At 41.1% G+C, this 17,689-nt stretch overlaps 1 protein-coding gene across 6 annotated transcripts in view; it reads right to left on the bottom strand.

Annotated features, from left to right (window-relative positions):
• Positions 1-775: 775 nt before the first annotated feature.
• Positions 776-17,689, bottom strand: part of PDSS2 (decaprenyl diphosphate synthase subunit 2) — a 250,590-nt gene continuing 233,676 nt past the window's right edge. For 4 of the 6 annotated variants that reach the window (XM_072831882.1, XM_072831881.1, XM_072831885.1 and 1 more), the window contains one exon: positions 776-1,618. In XM_072831882.1, the coding sequence (XP_072687983.1) occupies positions 1,572-1,618 (47 nt within the window). In that variant the 3' untranslated portion in view covers positions 776-1,571. The remainder of the gene's footprint in view (positions 1,619-17,689) is intronic. The other 2 variants (XR_012033755.1, XM_072831883.1) reach the window with 2 other exon arrangements.

Here is a 17,689-nt window from a genome sequence, read left to right as displayed (position 1 = left end):
AATTAAGCCAATGTCTGTGAGAAAAGACCATTTCAAACAGAAAAGTGTTCTCTTAAGCTAAATCTACAGGCCTTCAAATTGTCATGGTATAAACTGTACAATCATAATATTTAAAGTATATTAAAAATATTTCATAATACAATACCTTAAGCCTCTGAAGCTCACGTTTTCTCTTCATTGAATGCCACATGCTGGGTCCTGATAAAATGGTTTCGTAACTTTGGGGGGAAGGAATTTAACTAAAATAACTTCACTTAGTGTTTGAGTGAAGGGGGTAATAAAATCTGTTTGCTGTGTTCACTGTCTCCAGATAGGGCTGTAATTACACCACATAAGGAAGAAAGGTAGCTGAGTCTCAATCTAGATCATTTATGTAAACTCAGCCTTCTTGTCAACGGTGTTCTCATATTGCATGCATGCAAACCACAAAAATCATCTCCTATGAACCACAGAGAGACAGTGTCTGATTGCAGGCCTGTGAGATTGCTTATATTCTTTCTGTAATTGGATGTCTGTGGTTCAAGATCAAAATTTGACATTCTGAATTAAAAAAAAAAATCACCAGTTTATTCCCCAGAACAACAGTTTTGCACGTGACACTCGTAAAAGTTAAAGGTATTCTCTACACCAAAGTATGACAAATGAATGCATTGGACTTGAAAAGAAGCATCTTGTTTGGCTTAAAAAAAAAATAAAAAAGTTTGGTTCTTTGAAATGTGTTTGAAAAACATTTGTCTTCTAGAAAGAAAAACAAGCCATTCCTACTACAACCAAGTTAACATTTGATAACATTTTAATCTTCTACTTCAAATATTTGGCATTATTTTTTCAGCAATTTTTCCTAAAAAAAAAATCTTACAAAAAACGATGAAGCGCAAAGTATATTCATACTGTACCTATAAATACAGAGACATAATTGCAAAACAAAGCACAATTTTTTCCCGTAATCATCAAAACTACCCTCCATTATGACAAATTGGTCACTAGTTTTTGATTTGACAGTCCTCCCTGGCTGGCACTGATGTGTTCCTCTTGACACCTGCAGCTTCCAGCATGCTCTGTCCTCTCTAGAAGGAAAACCACAGGCCACCGCCCTGGCGCCATCCCTGGCTCGGTCCAATCAATAAGGACTTATTTCCTGTCCATTTGCTGAGGTCACAGGAGCGAATCTCATTAATTATTTCTGCTACTGCAGCCTCAAGTGTGCTTCTGGCGTGACAAGTGAAAACTGCTTGACCTTTTTTTTTCTTCTAATTTTGTTTGTAGCAGTTCCAAAAAGAAGGCAGTATTCTTTTAGCGATGTGATAAGAGGAAGGAAAAAAAATGTATTAGGTTTTTAAAGTCATTAACACATTCCAATATTTCAGTATGAAAGCTCGCGCTCTCTCTCTCTCTCTCTCAATCACCTCGTTCCCCAGTTTTTGCAGCTACCGAACAATAGTGTCTTTTTAATTTGGTGTCACGAAAATCTGGTCACAGCAAACACAATGTTTTCTAAAGCAGATCTGGCCTCCGAGGGAGGAAAGCTCTCCAGGGCCTCCAGTGCCTTGTTTCCATGGTAACGACACAGGTCAATAGCTGAAGTCACACCTTTGCCAGCTTTGATTGTTTCTCGCAACTGTTAAGAAACAAATGCACAATAAAAGTCAGTTTTTAAGTCCCACAATTAAATTGGGGAGGGGAGGTGGAAGACAAAGAAGGGGGGAGACAGTGGAGATTCGTTGTTCCTGCTACGCCCTTTTGAGGTAAAGAGGACACCATTCCCCAGTGATTTTGAGGCACGAACATTCCCTAAGGCTGCTAGGTGTCTGCGCTCCAGAGCAGCACACAATAGGCTCCAATCAGCCTAATTACACCTCCTCCCCGACTCCCACCCCTCGATATCTTGAAATGTGCCCTGCTGGGGGATGGCGGTAATGAAGGCAGAGGGCATTTACATCTCTGGCATTTTGAATTCAGCAGCCTAATAGTCTTCTGTGAGGAGGGCTTCATTAACATCCTACTTAGTAACTTTTTTTTTTTAATGCTGTATGCTGACACGGTAGGGCCCTATGGAAATTCAAGAAAGACACCTAGTTTAGATCTGCACGCTCCATTTTTAAAGCTAAAAGGTTCTGTTTGGGAAGAATGAACTGAAACCCACCTTTGTAAAGAATAAAGTAAACTCTTGCCAACTGGAGTTTATTTCTCATCCCTCTTGTTGACCACTGGGAAGGACCCACCAAAGAGTTCCACGTTGGAGGCGAAAAAGATTTATAATGATTTGGTCAGTTTGCCTCCCCTTCCCCCAGATCCCTCTTCTCTTTCTCAGTGAACACCTCTGCCTAACTCCCTAAATCAGAAACCCAGGGGTTCCTCCTTCATGCCTCATTTCCAGTCACGCACCATGGCTGTACCAAGTGCGCTCATCCTGGACTGAACTTTCTGGCCCCCAGAGGCTGGGTGGGGTGGAAGGATGAGTTTTAGTCTGTGAGCTGCGAATGATGCAAGTCACTTCTGGGCTGCAGCCAGAATTAAACCATCCAGTGAGTCCCTCCAGAGCTTTCCCCCTGGCCTACAGACCGGCCATATCTTCCTGAGTGACCACACCGAGTGCCCCAGTCCCTCTCCAACCTGCATGGGAGATGAGGTACACACATCTTTGTTGTCTGAGGCCACGGAGATTGTGACGTGGTCTCTATCCATGTTGACTGCAAGTCCTTGCTGCTCTATCTCTTTTAGAGCTCTCAAATTCATCCTCTGCTCTTCATTGTCACTGCCACTACTAGTTCAGGCTCTCGTCATCCCTTGCCTGGGTTGTTTTCTGCAGCCACCTCCTAAAGAGTCTTCCCACCACCAGTTCTTTGCCCTGGACTCCATCTGTCATGCTGCCAAGGAGAACTTTAGAAAATGCAAATGTGATCTTGCTTAAAACCCTTCACTAACTTCCCATAGCCTTCAAGAAAAAAAAAAAAAAAGAGTCCAAGCTCTTTCACGAGGTAGGCCTGGAAGTCCTTTCCTGACCTAGCTGGTAAGAACTCAGCCTGTTTTTACCCCTGTTCTCCCTTTCATCATTATTTAGGGAAACTGCTTGCAGCAATCATCTCCCCTGAGGTGGTTCCCATATTCCCCACTTCCTTCAAACTTCCCAAATTCCACTTGAGCAGAATACCCTCGGCTGGGATAAGAGCCCCTCTTCCTTGGGGTTCCTCAAGTCCCCTGTGCATCTGGAGTATAGCATTATTCTACAGTGTCGTACTTCGACTCTCCATTCCTGTATCTATCTCTTCATTAGACTTTTAGTACCACATCCTGCATGTAACTTAAAGGAATAAAAGAAACAACCTGCTTTATTCCTCTAATTATACAGATGAGAAAACAGAGGACCAGAGAAGTTCAACAGCTCACTCAAGATCACAGGTGGAGGGTGGTACAGTTGTGGTCAGAAGCCAGGGTTTCTAACACCCAGTCCAGCAGTACTGAATCCTGTACTCTCCCAGAATCTCGCCGCCCCACTGGTATTGCCACACTGCGTATGAACGTCAGGACTATTTCAGCCTAGGATTCCCTGGACTCGTGCCAATCACTGAATGCATGAAGGCACCAAAATAGTGCTGCATATCAGAGGCAGCCAGATTCAAACTCCCATTCTAGCTTTATAATCTTAGAGGAACCATTTAACTGCTTAGGATAATATCAGTCCCTTGTAGGACTGTTGGCGGCGGGGGCGGGGCGGGGGGGACCTATGCAAGACAGCACAGAGTGCCTGACAGTGTCTAAAACACTACAAATATTCAGAATGACTTAATTCTTCTTCCTCCTCGGGCCCTTAGAAAGCTGATCCATTCACAAGATGAAGTCTATTTTAGCTTGATGCATAACAACCTCAAAGGTAGTTGGAATTGAAGAAAGAAAGAAAGAAAGAAAGAAAGAAAGAAAGAAAGAAAGAAAGAAAGAAAGAAAGAAAAGGGGAGAGGGAGGGAGGAAGAAAGAATATGCTATTTGCATTATCTTTTTTTTAAGAGTTTATTTATTTGAGACAGAGAGCGAGAGAGAGCACAAGCTGGGGGAGCAGCAGGCAGAGGGAGAGGGAGAAGTAGATTACCCACTGAGCAGGGATCTCAATGTAGGGCTCGATCCCAGGGCCTTGGGATCATGACCTGAGCTGAAGGCAGATGCCTAACTGACTGAGTCACCCAGGTGCCCCTGTTGTCATTATCTTTAATTACCCCACACCTAAGTTAGACAAGCCAACATTCTGTATTCTAGACTTTTAGGTTGGGACCTATAGGCATGTGTATAGTAAGTGCATGATGGATTTCAATTTGCAAATATTAACTGAACACCTATTATGTGAAAGGAGTACGATGATGCTTCTCTGCTTCATGGATCAGGAACTAATTAAAGGTATACTGTAAAAAGCAGCAAAACCAAGGGACAAATGTACGGCTATGGACAGTCAAAGAAATGAGAGATCAACTTTAATTAGAGATTCAAGAAGATCTTACAAAGTAGGTGAGATCTGAGGCATGTTGTGAGAATGCTGATAAGTGGTCATGGGTTGAGGGTAGCAAGGGAATTATATTGAAAGAGAACAGCCAAAAAAAAAAAAAAGAAAGAGAACAGCCTGAGCAAAGGCACAGAGGAGGCCAGAATACAGTGTCCAAGGAATAAAGAGATTGGTGTGACAAACCTTAAAGGAGTAGGTATTAGGGGATCCAAGAGGGCTCTGAAAACTACGCTAAGAAATTTGAATTAAGGGGTGCCTGGGTGGCTCAGTGGTTGAGTGTCTGCCTTTGGCTCAGGGCATGGTCCCAGGGTCCTGGGATTGAGTTGTGCATTGGGATCCCCATAGGGAGCCTGCTTCTCCCTCTGCTTGTGTCTCTGCTCCTCTCTCTATGTCTCTCATGAATAAATGAATTAAATCTTAAAAAAAAGAAATTTGAATGAAAAAAAATTTTTGATTATCAAATATTTTAAAAGTACAGAAAAATTCAAAGACTAGTACAGGCAAACTATGGTCCCAGGGCCAACTTGCACCCCCTGTTTTTATAAATCAAGTTTTGTTGGAATGTATCCGTGCCCTTTCTGTTCAATATTGTCTATGGCTGCTTTTGTGTTCTAGTGGCAGAGCTGCAGAGGTGAGTAGCTGCCACAGAGGCTGTACTGGGCTGCGGAGCTTAAATTACACTTTAGTTTTTACAGAAAGTCTGCTGACTCCTCGACTAGCACAACGAGTGACCACATAATCTTCTACCAAAAGTCAACAATTGTCAATGTTTTGCTTTTTTTGTTTTATCTACCTGCATGTACCTGTTTTCTCAACCATTTGAAAATAAGCTGTGGGCAGTGGTATGATGGTAAATTACCTTTCTAGGGGAGGAAAAAGACCTTGTTAGTAGCACTTGCAGATTTTTGTGGTACAAAAACTCCCATCATGGATGATTTCAAGCTACCAAGGGTTGTGGAATCACAAAATTCTGAAATATTTAACAATAGGCTCTGAGCTGGTAGGACTTGTCTTGGACACATGTTGGGCTGCAGGATGCTTCACCCTTGTTTTGACATGCAGCCCCTAAGAACATTCTCCTACATAGCCAGAATATTATTTTCATAACTAGGGAAGTTAATCATAATTCTCTATCATTCTGTAATACCCATGTGCAAATTTCCCCAGTTGGCTCTAAAATGTCTTTTTTTTAGTCTTTTATTTTTTCCCCAAATCATGATGAATCCTGGTTCACACATCACATTCATTTGTTATGACACTTTAATATTTTCTCCCCCATGATATTGCCATTTCAAAAGGACCAAACTGTGCTGTGCAATGTTTTACATTCTGCATTTCTGTCTCTCTCTTTTTTAAAGAGTTTATTTATTAAAGAGAGAGAGGCCTCACCCAAGCAGGGGGAGCAGCAGAGGGAGAAGGAGAAGTAGGCTCCCCACTGAGCAGGGCACATGACTTGGGGCTCAACCCCAGGACCCTGGGATCATGACAAGAGCCAAAGGCAGATGTGTAACAGACTGAGCCACCCAGGAGTCCATTTTCTCTATTTCTCTGATTGCTTCATTTAGTTTGTTACTTCATAAACTTTATTCAGTAGGCCCAACTGAATGTTTTTTTTTTTTTTAAGAATTTTATTTATTCATGAGAGACCCAGAGGGAAAGGCAGAGACATAGGCAGAGGGAGAAGCAGGCTCCCTGTAGGGAGCCTGATGTGGGACTTGATCCCAGGACCCTGGGATCCCAACCTGAGCCAAAGGCAGACACTCAACCACTGAGTCACTCAGGTGTCCCAAAGGCCCAACTGAATATTTGATGGTGACCTGTAAGATAATTAATTCTTATAATGAAGGGTAGTTCAGATCAGGGCAAAAGAGCATCTAGGAGGATATCACTGAATATTACTCAAGCCCTTAAAAGAGTTCATTTCTCTCACCACACACTATTGTACTTCCAGTTAATACTTAAATCTTCTCTCTACAGAGTTGTGCTTTGCATAGCTTCCATGAGGAAAATGGCCATTTCATGATTCATCAGTAATTTAATTCTTCACAGAAGGTACTATTCCTCACAGACACCTACATAAATTTCGACCAACAAAACCTAAACTATTGGCTCAAAAGAAATCCTTTAGATATTACTCATAGGCCATAAATAAGACTCATTTTTACTATATATTAGAATAGGCAATGGGTCTATCCTGACCAATCTCATCTTTTCTAAATAAATGTGATAAAAGACATATTAAGTTGGAATTTCTAAACTTGGCTGACCATAAGATTCACCTGGGGAACTTTGCTTTTTAGGTCATTCCAATGATTAGCCAGATTTGGGAGTACCTAACTTTCTGGGGTACATATTTTGAGTTACTATGGGTTGAGGTGCCAGGGTGGCTCAGTCAGTTAAGTGTCTGCCTTCAGCTTAGGTCATGATCCCAGGGTCCTGAGGTTGAACAGGAGGGGTGGGGGTCGGGGGGGTCTCAGCTCAGCAGGAAGTTTGCTTCTCCTTCTCCCTTTGCCTGCCACTCCCCGTTTGTGCTTTCTCTTTCGCTGCCGAATCAATCCATCCATCCATCCATCCATCCATCCATCCATCCATCCATCAATCAATCTTAAAAAAAAAAATCAAAATAGTTGGGTTGCATTTATACTATTTTGACCACACTTCCAACTGGCAGTCTTGGCAACGATCAAATTCAATTCAGCCACCATGTATTGGGCATGTATATGGCCTAGGTGTATAGCAGGGGTGGGAGATACAGAGATTAACACAGTTGCTGCTTCCCAGGGCCACTTGTTACAGGGGTGCCCTAGGGTTGTAGAACTGAAGGGGGTTGAAAGGAATACTGAGGGACTGGACCTACAACCTTTGTTTTATTTTTTTATTTTTATTATTTAAAGATTTTATTTATTTATTCATGAGAGACACAGAAAGAAAGAGAGAGAGAGAGAGGCAGAGACACAAGCAGAGGGAGAAGCAGGCTCCATGCAGGGAGCCCGACATGGGACTCGATCTCGGGTCTCCAGGATCAGGCTCTGGGCTGAAGGCGGCACTAAACCGCTGCACCACCTGGGCTGCCCTACAAACTTTGTTTTAATAGTTGCCAGAGATAACACCGCAATTAGAAAAATTCTTTCTGCTTCTACCTTCACCTACATTTTGACTGAGCAAAGCCCAAACTAATGCATAGACAGAACTTTCCATATTAGGATATGGCTAGTATGGTATGTCCTCTGGCCTTTATGGCTTGAAAAACATTTTAGCCGCAGGATAAATGACAAAAAAATACAAAAAGGTGAATTACCAGTCTGTATTTTACTTCTCTGATATAGCACTTTAGGGCACTAAAATAATTAAATCTCTAATTAAGTCAACTGAATAATTGTATAAGTGCAGCATCACCTGCAATAAATTAAGTCCAAATCCCTTGCTAGAGGATCCAATTAAAGATATTAACACAGAGATAAAAAGATGCAAAGTACTTAAAGTTAAGTGCATTATTATTTAACATTTATTAAAAGGTGTTATTAAACACCTTTTCAGTGATAAATGTTGTTTTTATGAAACCTTTTGAGAAATCATTATATGCCTGTGAAAACTATTTGGTTAAAAAATTCTCTGAAATATTAAAGATGAGCCCATGCCATGACATCTAAGCAGCTTTAGCAGAAGTGGCAGCCACTTCTCTCTAATGAAACTAAAGAAAAGACTTTAAGGGGGAATCCCTGGTGGCTCAGCGGTTTGGTGCCTGCCTTCGGCCCAGAGCATGACCCTGGAGTCCTGGGATCAAGTCCTGCATCGGGCTCCCTGCATGGAGCCTGCTTCTCCCTCTGCCTGTATTTCTGCCTCCCTCTCTCTCTCTCTCTCTCTCTCTCACGAATAAATAAATAAAATCTTAAAAAAAAAAAAAAAAAAGACTTTAAGACCTAGAAGAAACCCAATCCTGATCTTACCTTCTCACCTCATTTTGTAGGAGAAGATATTGGGATGAGATCGGCTAAGTGATAGGAGCCAACAGCAAACTTGAGAAATAGCCTGGATTTCATTTCCACACATCCAGAGCTCTTCCCCTCTACAGTGCTGAACAGAATTGGAGATAACCCCAAGCTTTCTTTTGCCCAAACAGATAGAGTGCTATAGAGAATGGGATGCTGAAACTCATCTGGAAAAGAGGGTAGACCTTGTTCTGTAGAAACTGTATAACAGAAAGAGAGTATAAAAGCAATAAGTTTTTTTTTTAATTGTTGAAAACATCTGGATAAGGATAAAAGGAAACAAATGGAAGCCGTGCTTTTATGGAAAGAGACCATACGGTAGAAGTGGATCATGCTTCCCTAACAGGGATTATGAAGCTGGCAGTAACGTAGAACGAGTTTTACTAAAACTCACGTTCTAACACTTGATAAATTCTTTTTTTTTTTTCACTTGATAAATTCTTGGGGTGCCTGACTGATAATCTTAGGCATCAGAAGACAGAAGAAGCACTTTCTGCTTCAGTATGTCAACATAATTGGGTGTAAAGGTGATAGAAATCTGGTGCACACAAGCGCACAAAAAGTAATGCCAACCTAGTATTAGCATCAGTGAAAGAAAGGACCAGCAGGCACAGACCATAAACTGGGAAAGCACATTTAAAAATTAATGAAAAGACTGCCATGATTCCAAGAGATCATAAATAGAAATAGTTCAAGGGTGATGAACGCCTCTGAGAAACTAAATTTCAACAGTGGTCATGATTAATTATGAAAGAGACCAAAACAAATGGCTACAGAATAAGCTCTCTTGGGGCTCAGATTCGAAAAGGCCCAGGTGTAAAAGGAAGAGCATATCGTCTCCTCCATTGCTGAGCCCCAGCTGAGCACCTGCTCTGTACAAAGCTCCACTGTGGAGAGAGGATGCTACCCTTGATTTGAAAGAGCTGACAAAGGAGAGGTACGAAGCTGTAAAAATTGTGTGGGATTCCATCCATAAGTCTGTACTATCACCAGGATACTTGTCACATATGTTTTCAAAGTGCCAGTCCTCACAGAAAAATGTTCAGCAACAACCTTGTCAGAATCTGCTAAAGACTGATGAGGGTGCACAGGGGAAGGAGATGATGACAAAAAATAAGAGGCATCCAGATGTAAAGGCTGTATGTCAAATAAGAGCAAGTGTGTTCAAAGAGTTGCAAAAGACAATGTATCATTAAGAGAAGACAAAGGAAATAGAACAACTAAAGAATGGGTTAAAAAATTGTAAAGAGAAAAATAAATTCCATGAAGAGGGGCTTCTAAGGATGAAGCATGCATTCAAGTAACCCATAAGGCAGCTACCAAGTTGCCTTAGTGCTGGCTTCTGGTATTGTTTGCGTTTCAAGACCACCACCACTCCCATTCCAAATACAGTATCATCCTCTAGGACAAATTGCTGTGTAGCACCCCACTGAGCCTCCTCCCTGCTGGCAGCTCTCACTCATTTTGTCTGATGCTCCTGTCGACACTTCCCTTCTCTCTCTTTCTCCTTGCTCTGGAGACCTAGTTTCCAGTCTAGGTCTTCAGAGAGGCATCCACTCACTTCTGTCCTCTTTATGCTTATGGTGCACATAAATGTTCTTCCCAGCTGCTGAAAGATGTAAGAAATCTCAAAGATGAGAGATTCAACTACCGAGTGTCTTCAAACACAGGACAAGTGAAAAAGGTGAGGACAGAGGTGCACCTGGAACAAAGACCAGTGAATTTATGGACAGTGATGGCATAATTTCAAATAAAGTTATCAACTAGATTGGGTCTGTGAGCTCTAGACAAAAGGCAGTGGTGATTGCAGCCCCAGGATAGGTGGGTCACAATGAGCGAATCATTACAAAATATTCTCATTTTTCTTGTGATATGGCCACTCACTGTTAGCCTCAGAAACAAGACAAAGAGATAAAGATACTCTAAAGATATCTTAGAGTAAAGATACTCTAAAGATAGAGTATATTTGGGTTTTTAGAATCTTAGTCCTCTGTGGATAAGACAGAGAAATGGGGCTCTGGATTGGAGTATGATAATATGAGTTCAAATATATAAAACAACTACTCCTAGGAAATGTTTGGTAGTGGATTTATTTTGAGCAGAAAAGCGATCTCTAGGACTCAATATTTGGTTTCGTTTTTTCAGTAAATAGTGCTGAAAAAAAATGGAGAGCTATATGCAAAAGAATGAAACTGGATCACTTTCTTATACCATAAATAAAAATAAACTCAAAATGGGTTTAAGACCTAAATGTGAGACATAAAATCGTAAAACTCCTAGAAGAATGCATAGGCAGTAATTTCTTTCACAGTGGCCTTAGTAACATTTTTCTAGATATGTCTCCTCAAACAAGGGAAACAAAAGCAAAAATAAACTACTGGGGTTATGCCAAAATAAAAAGCTTTTGCACAGTGAAAAAAGCCATCAACAAAAACAAAAAGGCAGCCTACTGAATGGGAGAAGATATTAGTAAATAATACATCCAATAAGGAGTTAATATCAAAATATATAAATAACTTATACAACTCAACACCAAGTAATCTGATTAAAATTGGGCAGAGGACCTGAATAGACATTTTCTAAACAAGGCATCCAGATGGCCAACAGACATGAAAAGATGTTGAACATCATTCATCATCAGGGGATGCAAATCAAAACCACAATGAGACATCACCTTACACCACTAAGAATGGCTACTATCAAAAAGACAGGAAATAACAAGTGTTGGCGAGGATAGAGAAAAAGGAACCCTCACACATTGTTGGTGGAAATGTCAATTGGTGCAACCACTGTGGAAATCAGTAGGAGTGTTCCTCAAAAAATTAGTAATAGAGGGATCCCTGGGTGGCGCAGCGGTTTGGCGCCTGCCTTTGGCCCAGGGCGCGATCCTGGAGACCCGGGATCGAATCCCACGTCGGGCTCCCGGTGCATGGAGCCTGCTTCTCCTTCTGCCTGTGTCTCTGCCTCTCTCTCTCTCTCTCTCTCTGTGTGACTATCATAAATAAATAAAAAAAAATTAAAAAAAAAATTAGTAATAGAAATACCATATGATCCAATAATTCTACTACTGGGTATCTTTTGAAAACACTAATTTGAAGATATACACACCCCTGTATTTATTGTAGCATTATTTACAATGGCCAAGGTACAAAAGCAACCCAAGTGTCCACTGATAGATGCATGGATAAAGAAGATGTGGTACATATATGCACACACACACATACATACATTCACACACAAATATTCCTCAGCCATAAAAACGAATGAGATCTTGCCATTTGAGACAACACAGATGGACCTAGAGGGCATTCTGCTAAAGTGAAGTAAGTCAGCAGAGAAAGACAAACACCATGTGATTTCACTTAATCTAAAAAAAATGAAACAAATAAGCAAACAGACATCAGGAACAGACCCATAAATTCAGAGAATAAACTGATGGTTGCCTTAGGGGAAGAAGACTGGGGGACGGGCAAAATGGGTGAAGGGGAGTGGGAGATACAGGTTTCTAGTTATGGAATGTTTAATAGAGTAGGTCCAGGATATAAAAGGTACAACATAGGGAATATGGTCAATATTCCCTATGGGAATAGGGTATCATAATGGTGTTGTATGCTAAGAGACAGTGGCTACACTTGTGGTGAGCGTATCACAACATAGAGATTTGTCCAATCACTATGCTGTACACCTAAAATAATGTAACATTGTGCGTCACTAAACTTCAATAAAAAAAGAAAAACAAAACAAACACCCCAACCTGATTTCTTTCCTTTATCACAGTTCTATGGATTACCTGAATGAAGATGGAGAAGAAATACATACTAAATTTTAATTTTCTGATGTCATAGAGCCAAGAGAGAAAGCTAACACATGGATAGCATCAAAATTTTAGTGGTTTTGGGATGCTTGGGTGGCTCAGTGGTTGAGCATCTGCCTTCGGCTCAGGTCATGATCTCAGGGTCCTGGGATCGAGCCCCATGTAGGGCTCCTGGCTCAGCAGAGGGCCTGCTTCACCCTCTCCTTCTACCTGACCCTCTGCCTGCTTGTGTGCTCTTTCTGTGTCAAACAAATAAATAAAATCTTAAAAAAAGAAAGAAAGAAAGAAAGAAAGAAAGAAAGAAAGAAAGAAAGAAAGAAAATCTGATTTATTTTTATTTTTTAAAAAAGATTTATTTATTTATTCAGGAGAGACACAGAGTGAGAGGCAGAGACACAGGCAGAGGGAGAAGCAGGCTCCCTGCAGGGAGCCGTGTGGGACTCAATCCCAGGACCCTGGGATCATGACCTGAGCCCAAGGCAGACGCTCAACCACTGAGCCACCCAGGTGTCTGGAAAAGCTGCTGATTTAACTAAGTATCTTATTTCACCAGAAGGAAAGGAGATGGAAATAGAATTTTTAGTTACTTTCTCAATCACATGAATTGATGCACCAGTGTGCGTCCCAATGTGAAAATGGCCATAATAACAATATTAGCAATAACAACAAAGAGAATCTTATAGTACTTATGTGTGCCCAGATACATATATCTTCAATCCTTATAATAGCCCTATGAGGTAGGTGCTAACATAATTCTTATTTTACAGACGAAGAAACTTAGACAAGAAAAGTACCTCAAGGTAACGTAGAAGATAAATGCTGGAGTCAAGAATCAAATAGTTCTTGCTCAGGGTGCCTGGGTGGCTCAGCTGTTGAGTGCCTGCCTTCAGCCCAGGGCGTGATCCTGGAGTCCCGGGATCGAGTCCCACATCAGGCTCCCTGCAGGAGCCTGCTTCTCCCTCTGTCTGTCTCTGCCTCTGTGTCTCTCATGAACAAATAAATAAGATCTTTAAAAAAACAAATAGGGATCCCTGGGTGGCTCAGCGGTTTGGCGCCTGCCTTTGGCCCAGGGCACGATCCTGGAGTCCCGGGATCGAATCCCACGTCGGGCTCCCGGTGCATGGAGCCTGCTTCTCCCTCTGCCTGTGTCTCTGCCTCTCTCTCTTTCTCTGTCTGTCTATCATGAATAAATAAATAAATAAATCTTTAAAAAAAAAAAAAAAAACAAATAGTTCTTGCTCTTAACCAGCATGGTATAATGCCATTTCTTTCACTCTTACATGAATTGGGAAGCATTTCAATTTCATTTGGGAAGAGAACACCTATCTATGTCAATAATGTCCTTTCTAAGCCTGTGCACAAGGGCACATTTTTTCACTATACATAACAGACTTTTAAAAATACATTAAGTCAAATAACTTTGGATAAAACCATATTTACAGAGATGACAAAATTTTGAAGCCATCATTATATTAATCCTGCACTTCTATTACAATATATACATTTAAAAAAAAACACAACTAAAAATGCCATATGGCTGCAGAACAAATGTCAATTAGAATTGGAAGTGGAAAATTTCCACATTTCTGCTAAGAAAAAGGCCATAAATACTTTAATTGATTAAGTATAGTCTTCAGGTCATACTTACTTTTTTTTTTTTAAAAAAAAAACAGGCCCTGAATAAGGCTCAGATAATCATCACATCCACTATTGAGCCACAAAAAGAAACTAACATATTTTTACTTAAATCCTTAATAATGGGGGATCCCTGGGTGGCTCAGCAGTTTCGCGCCTGCCTTTGGCCCAGGGCGCGATCCTGGAGTCCCAGGATCGAGTCCCGCGTTGGGCTCCTGGCATGGAGCCTGCTTCTCCCTCTGCCTGTGTCTCTGCCTCTCTCTCTCTCTATGTCTATCATAAAAAAAAAAAAAAAAAAAAAAAAATCTTTAAAAAAAAATCCTTAATAATGAAAACTTATTTTTACCAAAAATCTCAACCAAAGACTCTGACTACAGTTATGGTACTTGGGGGCTTCACACAATCACAGGACATGATTACCTCATGTTATTCTTACTATTCTTTAAAACCAGGGTCGCCTGGGTGGCTCAGCGGTTGAGTACCTGCCTTCAGTTCAGGGTGTGATCCTGGAAACCTGGGATTGAGTCCCACATTGGGCTCCCTGCATGGAGCCTGCTTCTCCCTCTGCCTGTGTCTCTGCCTTTCTCTCTCTCTGTGTCTCATGAATAAATAAATAAAATATTTAAAAATAAAATAAAATAAAACCAATCTCAGGGGGCGCCTGGGTGGCTGAGTAGGTTAAGTGTCCACCTCTTGATTTCAGCTCAGGTTATGATCTCAGAGTTGTGAGATTAAGCCTTGCATTGGGCTCTGTGCTGGGCATGGAGCCTGCTCAGGATTCTCTCTCCCTCTCTCTCTGCCCCTCCCAGACCCCAATGCACACACCCTCTCACAGAAAACACACACACACACACACACACACACACACACACACACAAATAAAAGCAATCTTAGGGTTCATCATGCTACATTTAAATCATTGGATGGGGTGCCTGGGTGGCTTAGTCAGTTGAGCCGACTTGATTTCAGCTGGGGTCATGATCTTGGGGTTGGGGAATCGATCTCCAACTGGGGCTCTGGACTCAGTGGGGAGTCTGCTTGGGGATTCTCTCCCTCCCCCTCTGCCTCTCTCCTGGCTGTGCTCTTTCAACAAATTAAATAAATAAATAAATAAATAAATAAATAAATACATACATACATACTCTTAAAAAAAGGTCATTGGATGAAGGATTAAGAACTTTGATTTGACAAATATAATTTAGCCCATACTTTAACATTTTTCTGTTCTCTTATAAAACAATATTTTTTTCTTTTCTAAGATAGCCTGGGAAATTCCTGTAATATGTATGGAGCTTTAAGATGCTTTTTAATAAGTTATATTTATTATTTTGCAGAATTAAGATCATCCTTTATAATTGTACGAGCATGTATAACACACATGACATTTGTTACACTGCTCTCCTTTTCCCTTGCTGAGTCCCAGGACTTGCAGTCCCTGGAGGTGAGAGGTAAGAGAATAGGGGAGCTCTAGGAGGGACAAATGCTACTCCTTCCACAGATGGCAGTCTTTCAAGGGCCTGGAGCAGAAACTCCCAGATGAAGCCACACAGGAACCTTTTTAAATCTAATATGGAAAAAAAATAAAAATAAAAATAAATAAATCCAATATGGGATTAGGTGTTCTCCTCCTAAAACTGGTTAATCCATTTCTGCTGTTTTCTAATAATATGAAAAACAATTGTAGAGAGGCAATAAGCAAATGTTAGTAAAGAAACTCTGGCCCTGGACATGTGATCCTGAGCAAGGTGACATGTCTAAACCCTCACCTGTAAAATTGCAAAGATCATATTTATACCACGTGAATTATCATGAAGAACAAATAAGATGATGTATGGCAAATTACTTTGACATCAATAAAATGCTGTTCAGGGTGCCTGGATGGCTCAGCTGATTAAGCATCTGCCTTTAGCTCAGGTCCTGATCCTGGGGTCCTGGGATTGAGCCCCATGTTAGGTTCCAGCCCAGAGTTGGGCTCCCTGCTCGGTGGGGAGTCTGCCTCTGTCTCTCCCTCTGCCTGCCACTCCGTCTACTTGTGCTCTCTAATAAATAAAATCTTGTTTTTTTAAAAAAAGATTTCATTTATTTATTCATGAGAGACACAGATAGAGAGAGAGGCAGAGACACAGGCAGAGAGAGAAGCAGGCTCCATGCAGGGAGCCTGATGCGGAACTCGATCCCAGGACTCCAGGATCACGCCCTGGGCCAAAAGGCAGATGCCAAACCACTGAACCACCCAGGGATCCCAATAAATAAAATCTTTTAAAAAAATGCTATTCAAATGCAAGACCTGAAGAGGAAGAGAGCATGGAGTTTGTTATAGAATTTAGATGTAATATTTACATAATGCACCTGGCTTTAATTACAAACATTCATAGACTACTTTACATAGATTCATGAAGTTGTTTTAAATATTTTAAGTCTCTGTATTATTAGTGAATTGGAAATATGCTTGTGCTTAAAAAATGAATCTCCAAATCACCCTGACCATTTAAAACTGGATCTAGGGATCCCTGGGTGGCTCAGCGGTTTAGCGCCTGCCTTTGGCCCAGGGCGCGATCCTGGAGACCCGGGATCGAATCCCACGTCGGGCTCCCGGTGCATGGAGCCTGCTTCTCCCTCTGCCTGTGTCTCTGCCTCTCTCTCTCTCTCTGTATGTGACTATCATAAATAAATAAAAAAAAAATTAAAAAAAAAAAAAAAAACTGGATCTATTCTTCCTAAAAGGAAAACAAAACAAAACAAAACATGATAAAGACAGGTTTGATCTCATGTTTCTTGCCTTCTCCACACATTTCTATTAGGCTCAGTCTTGATGGTATATGGCCTGGCTGATAGTGAGATTTCAGTCTGGCCATACCACCCTGAGCACACCCCAGTTGCACCCAATCTTGGAAGCCAAGAAGGGTCAAGCCGAGGGAGTACTTTGGTGGGACAGTAAGATTTGTTTCTGAACTGACACCAAGGCCCAACCTCTTACTGAAGTAAATTTAGGAGTCCACGCTGTGGGGTACTATCCACAAATAGCTTCATAACCAAATAACTCATTTCATACAAATTATCATGTTTGAATATACACATATATATATTCCTATTATATATATAGATAACCTGAATATGTACATATGTATAGTTTAGTACACACACATACACACACACACACACACACATATATATATGTATGTGTGTATATATGTATTATAGAGGTATTTTCATGTAGATAAAAACATTTTACTAGCACACTAAAAGTTGACCTAAATTGTTGACCTCTTGGCAGAGAATTCAGGCAAAGTCTGTCCTTAAGACAGACAGGTAAACTTAAAGCTCAGGATAGGAGCAGATATACTTGATTTCTTTTTTTTTTTTTTTTTAATTTTTATTTATTTATGATAGTCACAGAGAGAGAGAGAGAGGCAGAGGCACAGGCAGAGGGAGAAGCAGGCTTCATGCACCGGGAGCCTGATGTGGGATTCGATCCCGGGTCTCCAGGATCGCGCCCTGGGCCAAAGGCAGGCGCCAAACCACTGCTCCACCCAGGGATCCCGATATACTTGATTTCAAAATGTAATTAAGTGGACCAAAATGTACACTTTATTTATTTTAAAGATTTATTTATTTTATTTGAGAGTGAATGCATGAGCAGGGGTGGAAGAGGATGGTAGAGGGGGAGGGAGAGGAGAGAGGATCTCAAGAAGACTCCCCACTGAGCAAGGAGCCCGACATGGGTCTTGATCTCATGACCCTGAGATCATGACCTGAGCCAAA

Source organism: Canis lupus, chromosome 7 (genome assembly GCF_048164855.1).
Source record: "Canis lupus baileyi chromosome 7, mCanLup2.hap1, whole genome shotgun sequence".
NCBI lineage: Eukaryota > Metazoa > Chordata > Mammalia > Carnivora > Canidae > Canis > Canis lupus.
The sequence above is the reverse complement of the archived record's forward strand: the minus strand, read 5'-3'. Positions and strand labels throughout refer to the sequence as shown.